Source organism: Mixophyes fleayi, chromosome 8, assembly GCF_038048845.1.
Source record: "Mixophyes fleayi isolate aMixFle1 chromosome 8, aMixFle1.hap1, whole genome shotgun sequence".
NCBI classification, from domain to species: domain Eukaryota; kingdom Metazoa; phylum Chordata; class Amphibia; order Anura; family Limnodynastidae; genus Mixophyes; species Mixophyes fleayi.
In genome coordinates, this window is record NC_134409.1 from 100,144,102 (window position 1) to 100,158,702 (window position 14,601).

General features: G+C 39.7%; 1 protein-coding gene across 3 annotated transcripts in view; it reads right to left on the minus strand.

The window, feature by feature from the left end:
* Positions 1-2,074: 2,074 nt before the first annotated feature.
* ZC3H7B (zinc finger CCCH-type containing 7B) overlaps positions 2,075-14,601 on the minus strand; it is a 96,686-nt gene continuing 84,159 nt past the window's right edge. For 2 of the 3 annotated variants that reach the window (XM_075182997.1, XM_075182995.1), the window contains exons 20-23: positions 11,462-11,570; positions 11,116-11,258; positions 9,879-10,042; positions 2,075-6,829 (exon numbers count right to left, since the gene is read on the minus strand). In XM_075182997.1, the coding sequence (XP_075039098.1) occupies positions 6,601-6,829; positions 9,879-10,042; positions 11,116-11,258; positions 11,462-11,570 (645 nt within the window). In that variant the 3' untranslated portion in view covers positions 2,075-6,600. Of the gene's footprint in view, positions 6,830-9,878; positions 10,043-11,115; positions 11,259-11,461; positions 11,571-14,601 lie in introns of those variants that run through there. The other variant, XM_075182996.1, reaches the window with a different exon arrangement.

Below are 14,601 nucleotides of genomic sequence, written 5' to 3' on the forward strand. Positions count from 1 at the left end.
GCCCAAAACACCTTAGTTCTCTCAACTAGTGTGATATTGTCTTGCACTGCAAGGAGAAATTAGATATCCACATAATTCAGCAGAGCATGATCACTGGAGCAGTCAGACTATAATGAACTATTTCAGAAAGCAATGCTTGAAACAATAATTTACTAATTGAAGATATATCTAAGTCTAAGCTACAGTGTTTATAAAATGATCCTTTGCATATATTGTAGTATCTACAAATTTAATAACAATTTGAGTTTTCATTTATGAAGTGCTATTTAGTTGTTTGTGTTAGCATGTGATACAATTATCTGAAAGGTTTGCTTAGGAGTGGTGCATTGGTTGTTCTGACAGATGTCTGTGTGGCTTTACAATTTACTGTACAGTTACATCCACTCGTTATCTTTATTGCAGGTACTTCTTCTTTAAACAACTCCATAACAAATGCTTTACATAATAAGTAAATATCAGTTATAACAGTAACTGGCCTTGTTATCTAATATTTATTCCTCACCCCCTGACTAGTAGAATGCCATGAGTGTAAACATTATTCAGCAGGATGAATCAGAAGGGTCTTCCCCAAAGCAGCAAACAGCTATTTCATACTGAACTCGTAACACTCTAACAGGAAGACCCTCCGGGTCCCCCTATGCTCCAACCCCTGCCTGGTGGGCACAGGGCTGAAGTCTCTAGGGGACGGGAATACAATCTCTTTGGTCTGAGGGCCGCATTGTGCGAGATTACACATTTGAAGGGGCCCAAATAAAGATGAACTTACTTAGGGGACAGAAGTGGTGCACCAGAAGGGCAATTGTCATATGGCGTAGGTACAGTCCCGTGAACATTTGTTTGCAACTGGGAAGTTCAGTAAAATTGTTTAATTATATGAAGACATTACTAACTTGGGTGGAATTAGTAGCTCCATCTTGTGATTAAAAACAAGGATCCATTTTTTTTAATTGCTTGAAGGTATAAACATGACAAATCCCACTTTTTCTTTGTACAAGTGGTTACTAGTTCATCCTCTCTCAGTAGAAGCATTGCCAAAGAGTGCAGATCCCTTAAGTGTGTTCAGAAACTAGAAACCCATGGAAATCTCCGAGAACATCCTTACTTGGATAGGAAAAACTTCCACATGTAGATTTTACAGCATAACTACAAGTTACATGGATAATAATTACAATGAATGGAGAGAAGAAGGAAACACAAACCTCACATGAGACTTGGCAAAGGCACTGTTTAAGGGGCCATGACGTTTCATAACTAAAGATTAGATTCTTTATGTATTTTGTAGCCCTTTCGTGATGCTAAAGGAACATGAGGAGTAAGTGTTACACTCCTGCTCCAGGTTATTGAATTTATGCTAAAATCTCTATAAATTTTTCTGCTCTTTAAACTGTGGTTAAAAGGTGAAGAAAGGGACTTTAGTTTATACCCCTAAAAGATTTGTTGACATATAAACTGAAATAGTAGGGTATACCATTTTGATACTTTTTTTGTTTTTTCACCATTGTTCATTGTGAGCAGAGAGGAATCTTAGGCCCCAGAGTGGTGGCTATTGGACACCCAGGCTGCAGTGCAAAAGCCCCATTCACCCCCATTATAATATGCCACTTTGTACCCACCACCCCTATGTGTGCACAGATATTCCTGTCCCTTAAGCTGGATAGGGTTTTGCTTGCACCCTGCAGTAGAGAGTGGGAAAGCAGGGGATCAGTGCTATTCGAGCTGGGTAAATGGACAGAGGGCTGGATTACCCCATGCCAACATGTCCATGAAAAAAAAAAACTAAGGGGCAGCAAAACCCCATGTAATGTTTGTATTAATGTGTCTTAGTATGTTTGTGTGTTATCACTACTTTTAATATTGTGTAACAGCCCTTTAAAAAGCTCTTTGTTTAGCAATAACCACTATTCCTAGAGATCCTGCTCTATTCCTGGAAGGGTGCACCTCCCAGTACATATTTATATTAATGTGTAACTGGATGACAACGAATACACATGAACGTAGTCAGTGCAGATGGTACTTGCATTTTCTGCAAAAGGGACTAGTGACAATCACTAGGAACACTCAGAACCAAAACACATCAAGGACCAAACAACTTTATTTGTTCACTGTTGCTTTTACATAAATGAATCCCCATTGTTCAGAACAAATAGCCATTTGTTTGCTATATATCAAGTTTTAATAAGAGGTGAGAAAAAAAAAGCTTATGTAACATAGATGAGGCTTAGGAACCAGTAATTTATTGGCCATGCACTAGAAGTACATACATGGAATTTTCAGGAGAATGGACAAGCATTTTTTTTACAACATTTAGTGACTGTGAAAATGCTAGTGGTAGGCAGGTGAATCCCCAAGTGTCCCCCTGTAGCTCATGTATCCCCAGACATTGCCCAGTAACCAGCAGGTGAAGGCACTGTCCACTACAGAAAAAGTAAGAAGAGTCTGCTATACTTTTACTTACATACCATTCCCCGGGCATGGGAAAGGGGGGAGGATGTTATGGGTTATTGTGTTAATGTTTAAAAAAAAATAATCTCTAAAGATAATAAAAATAGTTCATAGAATAACCACATGACTGTAACACATAACTACAATTTCTGTCCATGTACTGTTTTTCAGAAAAGTTTCAAACATAAAACACCCCCACAGATCCATTTACACATAATGCAAGATCTCCCCAAAGCTGTACAAGGTGCTGTCTGGGAGATTACCTGCACAGGCATTGTTGGTGAGCACAATGGACAGTGTGACTAATGACTCATTCATTATTAACAGTGTTTCTCCAAACAAAATATTTACTTTTATTGTTGATGTAGGCAGATTAAAAAAAAAAAAAAAAAAAAAGCGTGTCTGGGTTAAGTTTTCCATTGCCAATTTAGTGAAGACACTTTTTTGGCTTATATTTCATCATCAGAAGGGTTAATATTTCTTTGCGCGATAAGCATGATAGAAATACATTGTGTAAGGTATATTTAAATATAAAAATCACACTCAAAAACATGCTTAATTCTCATTTTAATACAGAAAATGGCAAATTTTAGTGAAGTACAATTGAGAGGTCTTCTGCAGATGAATGAAACATACATTGACACCAAGGCACTGAAAATATGTATATAGTCTAAAAATAAGCCCAGTAAGACAGAACATCTGCCTCACTCAAAGGGTGATGGAAAAATTGCTTTTTCCCCACAAACAGATGTGTCACTAGCAATGGTTATGTTAAATCCTTATAAATTGTAAATAGTTAAGGATTATAAATGTAAACAGCCCTAGTAGGGAGAAAGTCTTTATTTTAAAGGGTCACTAAACCCAAAATTCAGGTTAATCGATAAGAATCAGCATCTTGTAACATTTGTCAATATAATGTTCAAGTCTCCATACCTTGTCAGAACTTGATAGATGAGCGATATTGTATTTCCATTTGCTATGCAGATGTGCAAGCTTTTGTCATTTGTTAGCAGCCATTTCAGACAGAGCCTGAAAACAGTCTTAACAGACTTAAAGACAGGAAATCTGGTGGGCATAGGGAGAAGACTTCTCCAACAATCTCAATTTTATCTTTATCTTTAGTACCGATACGTTCCTGAATGTATATATGTATGTGTTTATATATATTTGTGAATATTACTTGTAGATAAAAGAATTAGGTTTGATTTAATGGGCCTTTACATTCAGTATATGAATTTCATTAGCATTAAAGTAGGCTGAACACATGATACTATAGACCATTAATGGAAATGCTGCAGTCCTATATATACAGTACTTACAGTTTTGCAGTAACAAAATGTACAGTTATGAAAACAATCTCTGCTCTGAATCAGTATGAACTATTTTACTATAGGTTATTAATATTTTGCATTTCTGCAGCAACCTATGTCTATCACAAGGTGGCATTATAGGTCATAAATGTGCCAATTTTTGTAAACACTCCGCAGGGTAAACTGTCCTGTACATTCAAAACATTCCCGATAACACAATGGACTATTAGAAGTAGATTTTTTTTTTTTTTTTTTTTTAAATAAGCCAAGTTCATTTTGCATAGTAATCCACTTTAACACATTGCATAAGAGGATATTTAAGGATACTGGCTCAGCCTAAGTGTACACTCATTTTATCCAACATTCAAATACTGGCAATAGGTGGCATTATCTCAGTGTTAAATATAAGCAGTTTAATACAAAAGGCATCTTGAAACATTCATAAATGATTATATAAAGGTCCAATATCAGGACTTGTGTCACTGTATGAACACTACGAATACTAGGCTCAGAAAGATTCCTGCAGCATCCTTTAATTGAGTGGTCTGCACATGTCAGCCTGCAACGTCTACTGAATAACACTGATTTATTGTTTTTTGTTTTGGTAGTTTCTGTGCTTTTTACCAAGTCTGGTATGTCATCTAGGCATAATTGGTTTTTTTTGTTGTTTTTTTCTAATTGGATGCAGCACAGCTTAAATGCCCTGTGTAATTGATACAAACGTATCTACAGAGCATATTTGAAGTGCATCAATGTGTTAACAAAATAAATTGTTTACAAGTTAAAAAAAAACATAACTCAAACAAAACACACAGAATGAACCCAGAGGGCGTACACAAAAAAAAGACAAAAAACAACAAAGTAAAATTGTCTGAAGGTGGAAAGCAGCCGTGCGTGATTGACAGGAAGTCTGATGTTTAAAGGAAAAAGATCTTAATAATGAAAAAAATATTTCACATAAGGTTTTGAAACTTGCATATGTGTGTGTTAATGTTACCAGTAACTAATGGAAAGTAACTTGAATTATAGGTTTAGTGGTCCTTTAAGTACCATATACAGTAACTGTATTTAAGGTGGGATATTTATAAGACGACACTGAAAGAACAAAAACCCCCATGATCTTCTGAATACCAATTAAGTCACCATTTTTTCAACATTCTATTAAAATAATTTACAGTCAAACCAAAACACTTTACAGATTACATCTGTGTAGCAACTGGCTGAATATACTCTGGTGGGCTCTGCAGTAAGGAGAGGTCATTAACTTCATATTTTTATATTTCAGTCAGTACTGATAATATTAATACTGAATTATCAAACAAAGGAACACATTCTTATACATTTTACAATTTTTTTGTTTTTAAACATTAAAGAACATGTTCAATTCATTATTACAAAGCATTCTAATCTGGAATTACATTATTCTACAGGCCAATCATAGGAATTGCCAAACCAATTATTTAATACCTGTCTGACAAATAAAGCGGTAAAAAGGTCAGTATGTTCTTATTGCAGAAAAAACTAAATGTTGAAGTGACATTAGCACACAAGAAAGCATTCATATCCATTTATACATCTTTATACTAATTGTCAGCACATGTAAACATAGCTGGAACCCTAGAATCTCCACCTATATAGGTGTTGGCTGCCATAATTATCAAGCCACCTTAAAAAAATAAACACTAAAATGGAGAACTATACTATCACATACAGTTTTCTATTTGGTTATTAAGTTATCTATTAAGTTATCTTACTATATGTTAAAAGGCTCTCCAATTACATTTTTATAATGGCCCCCTCCCATACACAAACAGATCAGTGGAACCCCCAATTGTCTTAAAAATCTGACCCTGCTCGCCTCCCTGATATTCCGTGTTGCCCTAATATTACTAGAAACAACCATTCAATTGTGAAAAGCCAACTACACAAACTAACGCTACCATCTTTTGAATTTATTGAAGTGACAGGAGGACATAAAAGGTCTCTAAACAACACTTGGATATAGGCATTAAAGATGATCTCCAACATAAATTTACAATTTTATTTTGGAAGGAGCTGAGGAAGTTCCAAATAAAATGCAGTTTACCTGTGGTGCAGCAATCCTACAAACTCCCCTGAACTTCACTCCTTCCAAAGCTCCACAGGACTGTTTCTTCTCTGCCCTCTGATTAAGATCGGTGTACACTGGCCTGAATGGTTAGTTTATGGGAATGGTTAACACAAAGGGAAATTCATGGGGAATATGCAATGAAAGGTGGACCTGTGGGGAAACCCTTTGAATCACAGGATTTCCATAGGACAGTTAAGTCTAACTGAATTTTATTGCAACTTTGCGAGTTCTCCTTTAAATTATTACATTTTTAGTCTTTAGCTGACATGATTGACACATTTTTAAAAAGACTAACTAAAAACACATGGGACTTAAATGATTACCTTTTTTTTCATTTCTAGGATGCAGTGTTACCAACCCCTCATTGCAGATATTATACTTGTCTTAGTACTGAAGATGTTAATAGGTTGTTCGGCCTTGAAGGTTATTTCTATATGTATACTATTTACTTGGCTTATGGGGCAAAATAGAGCGTGATATCTGGAAACACCACACCTGAGACAAGGTCAAAATACCACAAACCATGCAATCCTGAACACATACACTGAACCTTTCAGATCCTGAAGGCTCACCAATTCAATGTCCTTGGGCAAACCAGTACTCCCTAATGATAGAGGAAATTATGGACTGTGATGATGTCGTCACCGAAAATCAAAGCCATACTGTTTGAGGGTAAAACCGAAGGCTTGCCAATTAAAGCCAGTGTTGTACATGAGGGTTAGGGGATAACAATTTGCTTCACGATGTGCCTGCTGTCCCTCTCTCTTCAGATTCTTCTGCCAAATCTAGCATAAGAAAAGAGTATTTGCCAAAGTCAGAGTCGCTAGGCTCCAGTAGCATGTCTTTGCGAGCTTTTGAAACCTTATATTGCAAGACTTGTCTACGTTCGTGCCACTCTGCCAATTCTTCCCTTCCATGAGCGAAAGGGCAGTTGTTTTCATTAGGGCAACTCTGTGTTTCCTCAAACCTGGCATGAGACGGGAAAAGAGATTATAGCTACACAAATCATGTTAGTACAAATTTAACACAGAATAATGCAGATCCATGATCTGCTGAGTTTTAGCTCAACGGCAGCAATTACAATAGGTGTCATATAGAGAAATTCCTGTCAACTTTTTTATACTGACAATAAGAGGATTTTTTACTTACCGTAAAATCAATTTCTTAGTCCATTGGGGGACACTGTGACAATGGGGTATAGTAGGTGGTCCTGGAGTCAGGGGCACTTGAATTTGAAAGTTTTAAGAGGACAGTTCCACCCCTACTAGAGGGAAGGGTCTAGTCGTGGAGACGTTACCCAAGTGAGTTCAGAAAAGGATGTGGGAGACTTAAGTCAAGCCTGTTCTTCCACAGCCGTAGCAAGCAACCGCTGATCACTTAACTCCACCTCACACATATATAATGCAGCACAGACTTTTCAGCAGTTCCTTTAGTCTTGGAAGTCCCTTTCTCAGCCATAGTGGTAAATTTCAAATCAAACAAATTATCAGAGAAAGTACAGAAATTAATATTCTTGCAGTAACACAGAAGCTGTAAAATACAGACAGACTGGTCACTGACAGGAACTATAAATTAAATAGATGTATATGTGGGCTCACTCATACTACACAAAATGTAACAGGCTAGAAAGGAATATGAAAAACAGTGAAATGCACAGGAAAAAATACTGTACAAGTGAGAGATTGTTATAAACAGGATGAGCAAAGCAGGAGAGACGAAAGGCTGGTGAGAAAATGGTGCCTCTGCTGAGGAAGTGCATCCAGGGCAAGAGCCTGAAAAGCATGCCCGACCTCAAAGGGCACTTAAAATAAATTGAGGACTGTTCCCCCTGTGAGGTGCATAGCAGGGGTGGAGCAGCCCTCTCAACACTTTCAGATTGAAGTGCCCGACTCCAGGACCACCTACTATACCAAACTGTCGCAGTGTCCCCCAATGGTATGTCTGTGAAAATAGATTTGTAGATGTTTTCCCATCAGAGGAATTGAATAGATAAAACTAAATTGAAGATAAAATGCAGCAAGTCAAATTGTTCAGGTCTGTTATAAACCTAGCTGCCAGAGGGAAAACAATGTGTATTCTAAAACCACAGAGATTAGGAAAGTGAAGCACTATACAGTTATGTACATTGTTCAAATGTCAGTCTGCAAACATGAATCAGAAATCTACATTTTAGGAAAGCTGATGTATGAACTTTCTTTCATAAAGCAGATGTGAACCTCCCTGCGTCCGTTTCACTACTACTCTGAGGGTAAAATTTATCAAAGCTGCAGGTTTGAAAAAGTGGAGATGTTGCCTATAGCAGCCAATCAGATTCTAGTTATAATTTATATAGTACATTCTACAAAATGACATCACATGGAGCCCTGTTCTCCCTAACATAAATCGATCACAAGAGTGGACAGGTCATTGCCACCCACAAGGTCATCATCATCTTCTACTGTAGTGAACAATAACTGGGGACATCCGGACAAGTAGGAGATAAATACTGCATACATTAAGATACTATAATCATAATCTAGGGCCGGATTCATTAAGGATCTTAAATGAAGAGGATTCTTACTTCAGTCTCCTGGACAAAACCATGTTACATTGCAAGGGGTGCAAATGAGTGTTCTGTTTTGCACATAAGTTAAATACTGACTGTCCTCAACAGACACTACAGAGTTAGAGCGTGATTGCTTTTCAAGTCATCACTATCTTACAATGCTGCTAGTATTACGGAGGGCAGAGGGAACGGATTAAGTAATATTATATATATATATATATATATATATATATATATATATATATATATATATATATATATATATATATATATATATATATATATATATAATTTCTCGTATATACTCGAGTATAAGCCGACCCGAATATAAGCCGAGGCACCTAATTTTACCACAAAAAACTGGGAAAACTTATTGACTCGAGTATAAGCCTAGGGTGGGAAATGCAGCAGCTACTGGTAAATTTCAAAAATAAAAATATTGGGGGGTGGCTTCAATGCATTAGGTAAACACGCATTTTTTATTTAATCTCGGTTTGTAAACTAATAAGAGACTAATCAGTAAATGTTAATCTGGTGTGGAAGAGAGAGAGGGGAATTCTTGATGAATTGTCTTGTGATCTTTGAATCTTGGCATGGCCAGATATTTGTGTTTTTCATGGATGATTCTCACTTACCAATATAATTATCCCTTATTCACCAATAAGTACAGCCCTTTATAGTATTAATTGAATTAAATCCCCCTCAAATCAGCCTGGGGATATCTATCCTTTACCAGCTGCTTATAACAATGTATATAGCTTGATGTTAGTTAGTGCTATTGCATATGGTCAAGTCATGAATAGAATTAACTATGTATTGCAAGAGTAATCTGTAACTCAGCGTGAGCTTGCTTGCATATCCGTTTACAGCCCAGGGGCAAAGGCAGGATTCGAGGAGGGGGGTTTCCACGCCACTATACCAGTGGGCGTGTCCAGCATGTGTAGGGGCATGGCTACAAACACACACAGACATGTAAACTGCCACATACACAGATAAGCACAGACACACATACACAAACACAAACACACAGGATCAAACACACAGACATGTAAACTGCCATATACACAGATAAGCACAGATATACAAGCTGTCGTATGCACAGACAAACACACACACACACACACACACACACACACACACACACACTCTTACCTTTTTCTTCTGCCTCCTGCATAACACCAATGCCCGCCGTGTGGGAGGAAGGAGCAGGGCCAATCTGCCGGCAGAGAGCTGTGCCCACACAGTAGGGGACTTGACTGGGAGACGATTGCAAGCTACAAGCAGTAGTGGCTGGTCCCGGGAGAGGGGCCAGCCACTGTAATCATACGGCACCCCAGGTAGGACAGGGGTTTCTGGGGACTAGGAAACGCCCCCTGGGTGCGCCCCTGCAGCCCTCCTAGAAGCTGTCAGTTTCTGCTCTGGCATCAGTTCTAAGTTAAACTCGTTAACGAGTGAATTACCGGACACGCACCTCTCACATAGCTTGAACTCCCCAGCCGGAAAGCGATACTTCCATGGACTTTCCTCACTTTCCAGTGTGAACATGCGATCCTTATGCTTCTCCGACTGGATGTGTTTCTGCCACTGCCTCTCACTGTTGCTGTTCTTACCACAGAGATAACAGTGAAATCCAGCCTTTTAGGGGGGGAACAAAAGAAAATAGCAATATGAAAGACTAAAACCGCTTCCAATCAGCATGGACATGATACAGATTAAACCAATCTCTGTACTAAACTTCAAAATGTTTTGAAGGAGCCACTATAAGGGTATAGCCATGGGCAAATATCTCAGTCTTCTCCATCAACCACACAACGTATGAACGAAGTGGATGGGTCTATTCTGTCTGAACCTAATTCCTAGCTTGACGCAGAGCAGAAAATAATGAAGCAGAATACTATACTGTTGCGAAATACACTCTTCACAACAGCTTTTCAGTACTATGGTTTTGTTTATTGTGAATCACTTAACTACCTAAAGATGCAATCCCACACAGACCTTTATTTATTTATTTTCAAATAGCAAACATTCTATCTTTCAAATATGTGGCAGACTGCTCACTTTCCAGTCCTCCTATAAATGTGTTCCCTTTGCAAAATTACTCTATGGTGTATGGCTGCCACTGCAAGATATGTCAGCTGGAGCACATTTGGTTTTCAGAATTCCAACTCATTCATGAGAAGAACGAAATCTGATAATCAAGAATCTCCTTAGTGGTCATGGACCAGCAGAGGAGGGGGAAATGTGCTTTGAGGGTTGTTCCAATAAGTCTGGTGACTGGTTGTCATGGTATTCACATGAAACTTATAAAACTGTAAATAATTAATAGCAGCTTGAAGAAAGAAAACGGAGGAAAATAGAACAGAAGATGTGCCTTCTTAAAAGGTAACCAGTGTCTTATTTTATGTTCAGAAAAAATCCCAAAAAAGCCCACACAAAAAATGCATTTGGTCATGGGATTTCAGGTTTAAGGATTTTGCTAAATTGAAAGTTTGTGAATTCTGGAGGATGAAGATCCATACCTATATGTAGGGAGTGCGGCTTATTGTAATTTTACCATCTTATTTTAATTCTGTCTAGTTCCCCCCTCTTCCAATAGTTCTCTCATCACTCCCATAATACTACAAACACAGACCAAGAGTGTAGCATTAAATTGAAACCAAATCATCTCGAAAGCTCAAACCAGAGAGATGGGGGAACACACAAATTACCATAAGATCTGCATAATCGGTTGGCATCACAATCTGTTTTTCGGTTTCTTTCTGAGAACCTATGGTTGCTGCCGTCTTCCCAGGTTTCTCTGCAGGGCTTTTGCTCTTATTACACATATCAAAGATCAGCTGCAGATCCAAGACTGAGATGGGAAACATAGGGGGTCAATGAAATAAGGTGACAAAAATGTGTGTGTCATTATTACACATAGGAAAGCACTCACATATTATCATACAATGTTTACATCAAAATCCTAGCAAAGCATCTGAACAGCTTACTCTCCAACACACTGGAATGGACAAACTTCTAGCAAGCATTCTCCAGCCATTAATAAACTGCACTGACCCTTGTTCTCCTTCATAAATGTCCAGATGTCTTTCTCCTCTGTGTTGTGAGCAAAGGTGCAGTTTCCAATATACTGACACTTCTTGCCATTTTGCACATGGACACAGATCTGTGTGCGACAAAAAGAGTTGTATATAATATAATAAGCTGCTAACAATTTATTTGCAGACCTGTCACATACTGTAGATAGAATACACATATGCCTGCTGAAACTCACTGAAAGATAAATCAGGCCACATAAATTCTGGAAAAATAGGATTTTTGTACTCACCGTAAAATCCCTTTCTTGTAGTCCATTGGGGGACACTGCTATACATAAGGGTATAGTAGGTGGAACAAGGATTCCAGGCACTTAAACAATTACATCTGTGAGTGACAATCCAACCCTGCTATACCCCTCCCACAGGAAGGATATTCAGTTTATGTATAACAAAGCCCGAAGGCGGTCAAATAATTTAGCTAAACACAACCACACAGTCAACCATACAACATTCAGAGCAAGGTGGGCGCGCAGTGTTCCCCAATGGACTGCGAGAAAGGGATTTTACGTTGAGTACAAAAGTCCTATATTCTCATATGTCTAATTGGGGGACATTGCTATACATAGGGGACCTACCAAAGCTGCCCGTTAAGGGAGGGACTGCTCTGACACGGCTGCACGCAGAACCCTACAGCCAAAGCTGGCATCCTGTGATGCAAAGCCCTGTAACCTTTAGAATTTCACAAACGTGTGAACAGACTTTCACGTAGACTCACGACACAGCTGTTCAGCAGAAGCTCCGTGACACGGCGCCCAGGAAGCACTCACAGCCCTAGTGGAATGAGCTGACAAACCTCCTGGCAACGGTCTATCAGACCTCGAATGAGCCAGCTTGATGGTGAAGGTAATCCACCGAGCTAGAGAGACTTTTAGAAGCAGGCCAACCTCTCTTCTTTGCGATATAAAGCACAAAAAGATCTGTGGTCTTACGCAAACTAGCTGTGCGGTCCACATAGCACCTAAGAGCCCTAACTACATCCAACAAAAACTGATCCCGTGACCTAGTACTTTGAGGAAAGGCAGGGACAACAATTTCCTGGTTTAAATGGAAAAGAGGAAACAACCTTAGGGACAAAAGAAGGCTTGGTGCGAAGCACCATCCTGTCTTCATGAAAAATCAAAAAGGGGGGAGAACAAGATAAAGCCCCCAACTCAGAAACTGCGTGCTTAAGACACTGCCAAAAGAAAAGCCACCTTCCGAGTAAGGAAACGAAGTTCCACAAACTGATTAAGGATCCTTTTGAGCCTTTACAAAGCTGGCTCGTAGCTCCAACACATTTATGGGGAAGAGCTGACTCCAGCGGGTCTCACTGACCCTGGAAACTGAAGGTTGCAGTGAGACCCCCCCCCCTCCCCCAACCAGACAGACTTGCGTCTGTGGTGACAATGGTCAAATTCCATGTCTGAAGTGATCGTCCCCGGGACAGATGTGACCTGATCAGCCACCAAGTGAAGGTCAGGCGGACCCGAGATGATAGAATGATCACCTGCCTGTCCAAATGTAAGTGAGAACCTGACCACTTGCGCAGGATCTCCCACTGCAGAGCCCACGAACGGAACTGCGCATAAGGCACTGCTTCAAAGATCGACACCATTGTCCCTAGCAGCCTCTCATGCATTGCAGCAGGGACACTCGATGCATGCTTAAGAGGTCTCTGATCCTGGAACAGAGAGAAAGAATCTTGACATCCGGAGGAATACTCTCTGACACCTGGTGTCGAAATCTAACCCTAGAAACCACATCTTCTGCAAAGGGATTAGGGATGACTTTGGCAGGTTGATTATGCAACCATGCTCCTCTAGGAAGGATCTGGTCAACTGAATGTATTGTGACCGGACCAGAGCCGATAGAGCCTTCAACAGAAGGTCGTCCAAGTAAGGAATTACTGTGGAAAAAAGAACAAGCAATGAGAAAAATGACAAGGATAGGCGCTAATGCTATCCAAAAAGCTGCCCAAGGTATATGGGAAAGACCACCAACTTCCCAAAACAATATACACACAGTTATGTGCACTGGACTAAGAGAGTGCACTGGACTAAGATTATTTGGTATGCACATAGGAGGGCACCAGCTCTTGTTTTAAGTTGTTTGTAGGACACCTTTGGTGTCAATCTTTTAAAGAAATGGTATTATGCTATACCTGTTTTATCCCTTCATTCATATGTTATGAGCATTGGAGGTTTTTGGAAGCAACGAGGAACCCATCTATGATTTGATGTGCCTGATTAATTGAGAAATCCTGTAAGCAGAATCCCTAAGGGACCCCCCCTCACATGGTTATCTCATTTTATAGGAGGTTTATCACGAATGTATGCACCTGAAAGAGGGTTCACTACTGTGTGATACTATAGAGACTATTGTATAATATGCTATGTATATATGTCTGAGTTTATTTTAGTCATCCCTTCTTGAGAAACATCTTTACCCATTGTGAGGAGCCATGCATACACTCTTGTTCTTGATACATTTAGCGCTATAAAAAGGTATATTCTTCTGAATGAATCACTATGACTCCCTGAAAGCAGAGAAGGGCCGCCAATTACTGCCATCACCTCTGTAAATAGCCTTGGGAAGCCCCATGGTGAAAAACCGGTAACGAGGAAACTGAAGCATGTCTATGATGTACCCCCTCGTGATAATGCCCCTGATCCATGGGTCTAATGATGATTCCAGCCATCTGTGTCGATAAAGCAGAAGACGTGCTCCCACCACGGCTCTGTGTATGGAGGTCATGCCATGCTGAAGCCGACTGTTAGCTTAGGATGTCCCCTACGTAAGGGACCCTGGCCTCTACGGAACCCGCCTCTAGCTGGGGCATTTGACTGCCCCCTAGCAGGGGATCCTCTAAACCTCTGGAAGGGCCGAAAGGACCGAAACCCGGGCTGTCTAGGCCTAGTTTGAGAGACAGGCAAGAAAGGGCTCTTACCTCCCGTAGCCTTCGAAATGAGCTGGTGTAATCTAGCTCCAAAGAGAGGCGCCATCAAAGGGAACCCCCTCCAAGGTGCATTTGGAATCCTCATCCGCAGACCAAGAATGTAACCATAGGGACCATCTTGCTGATATCACGAACGCTTAGAATTGACATCCAATGAAGCTTGT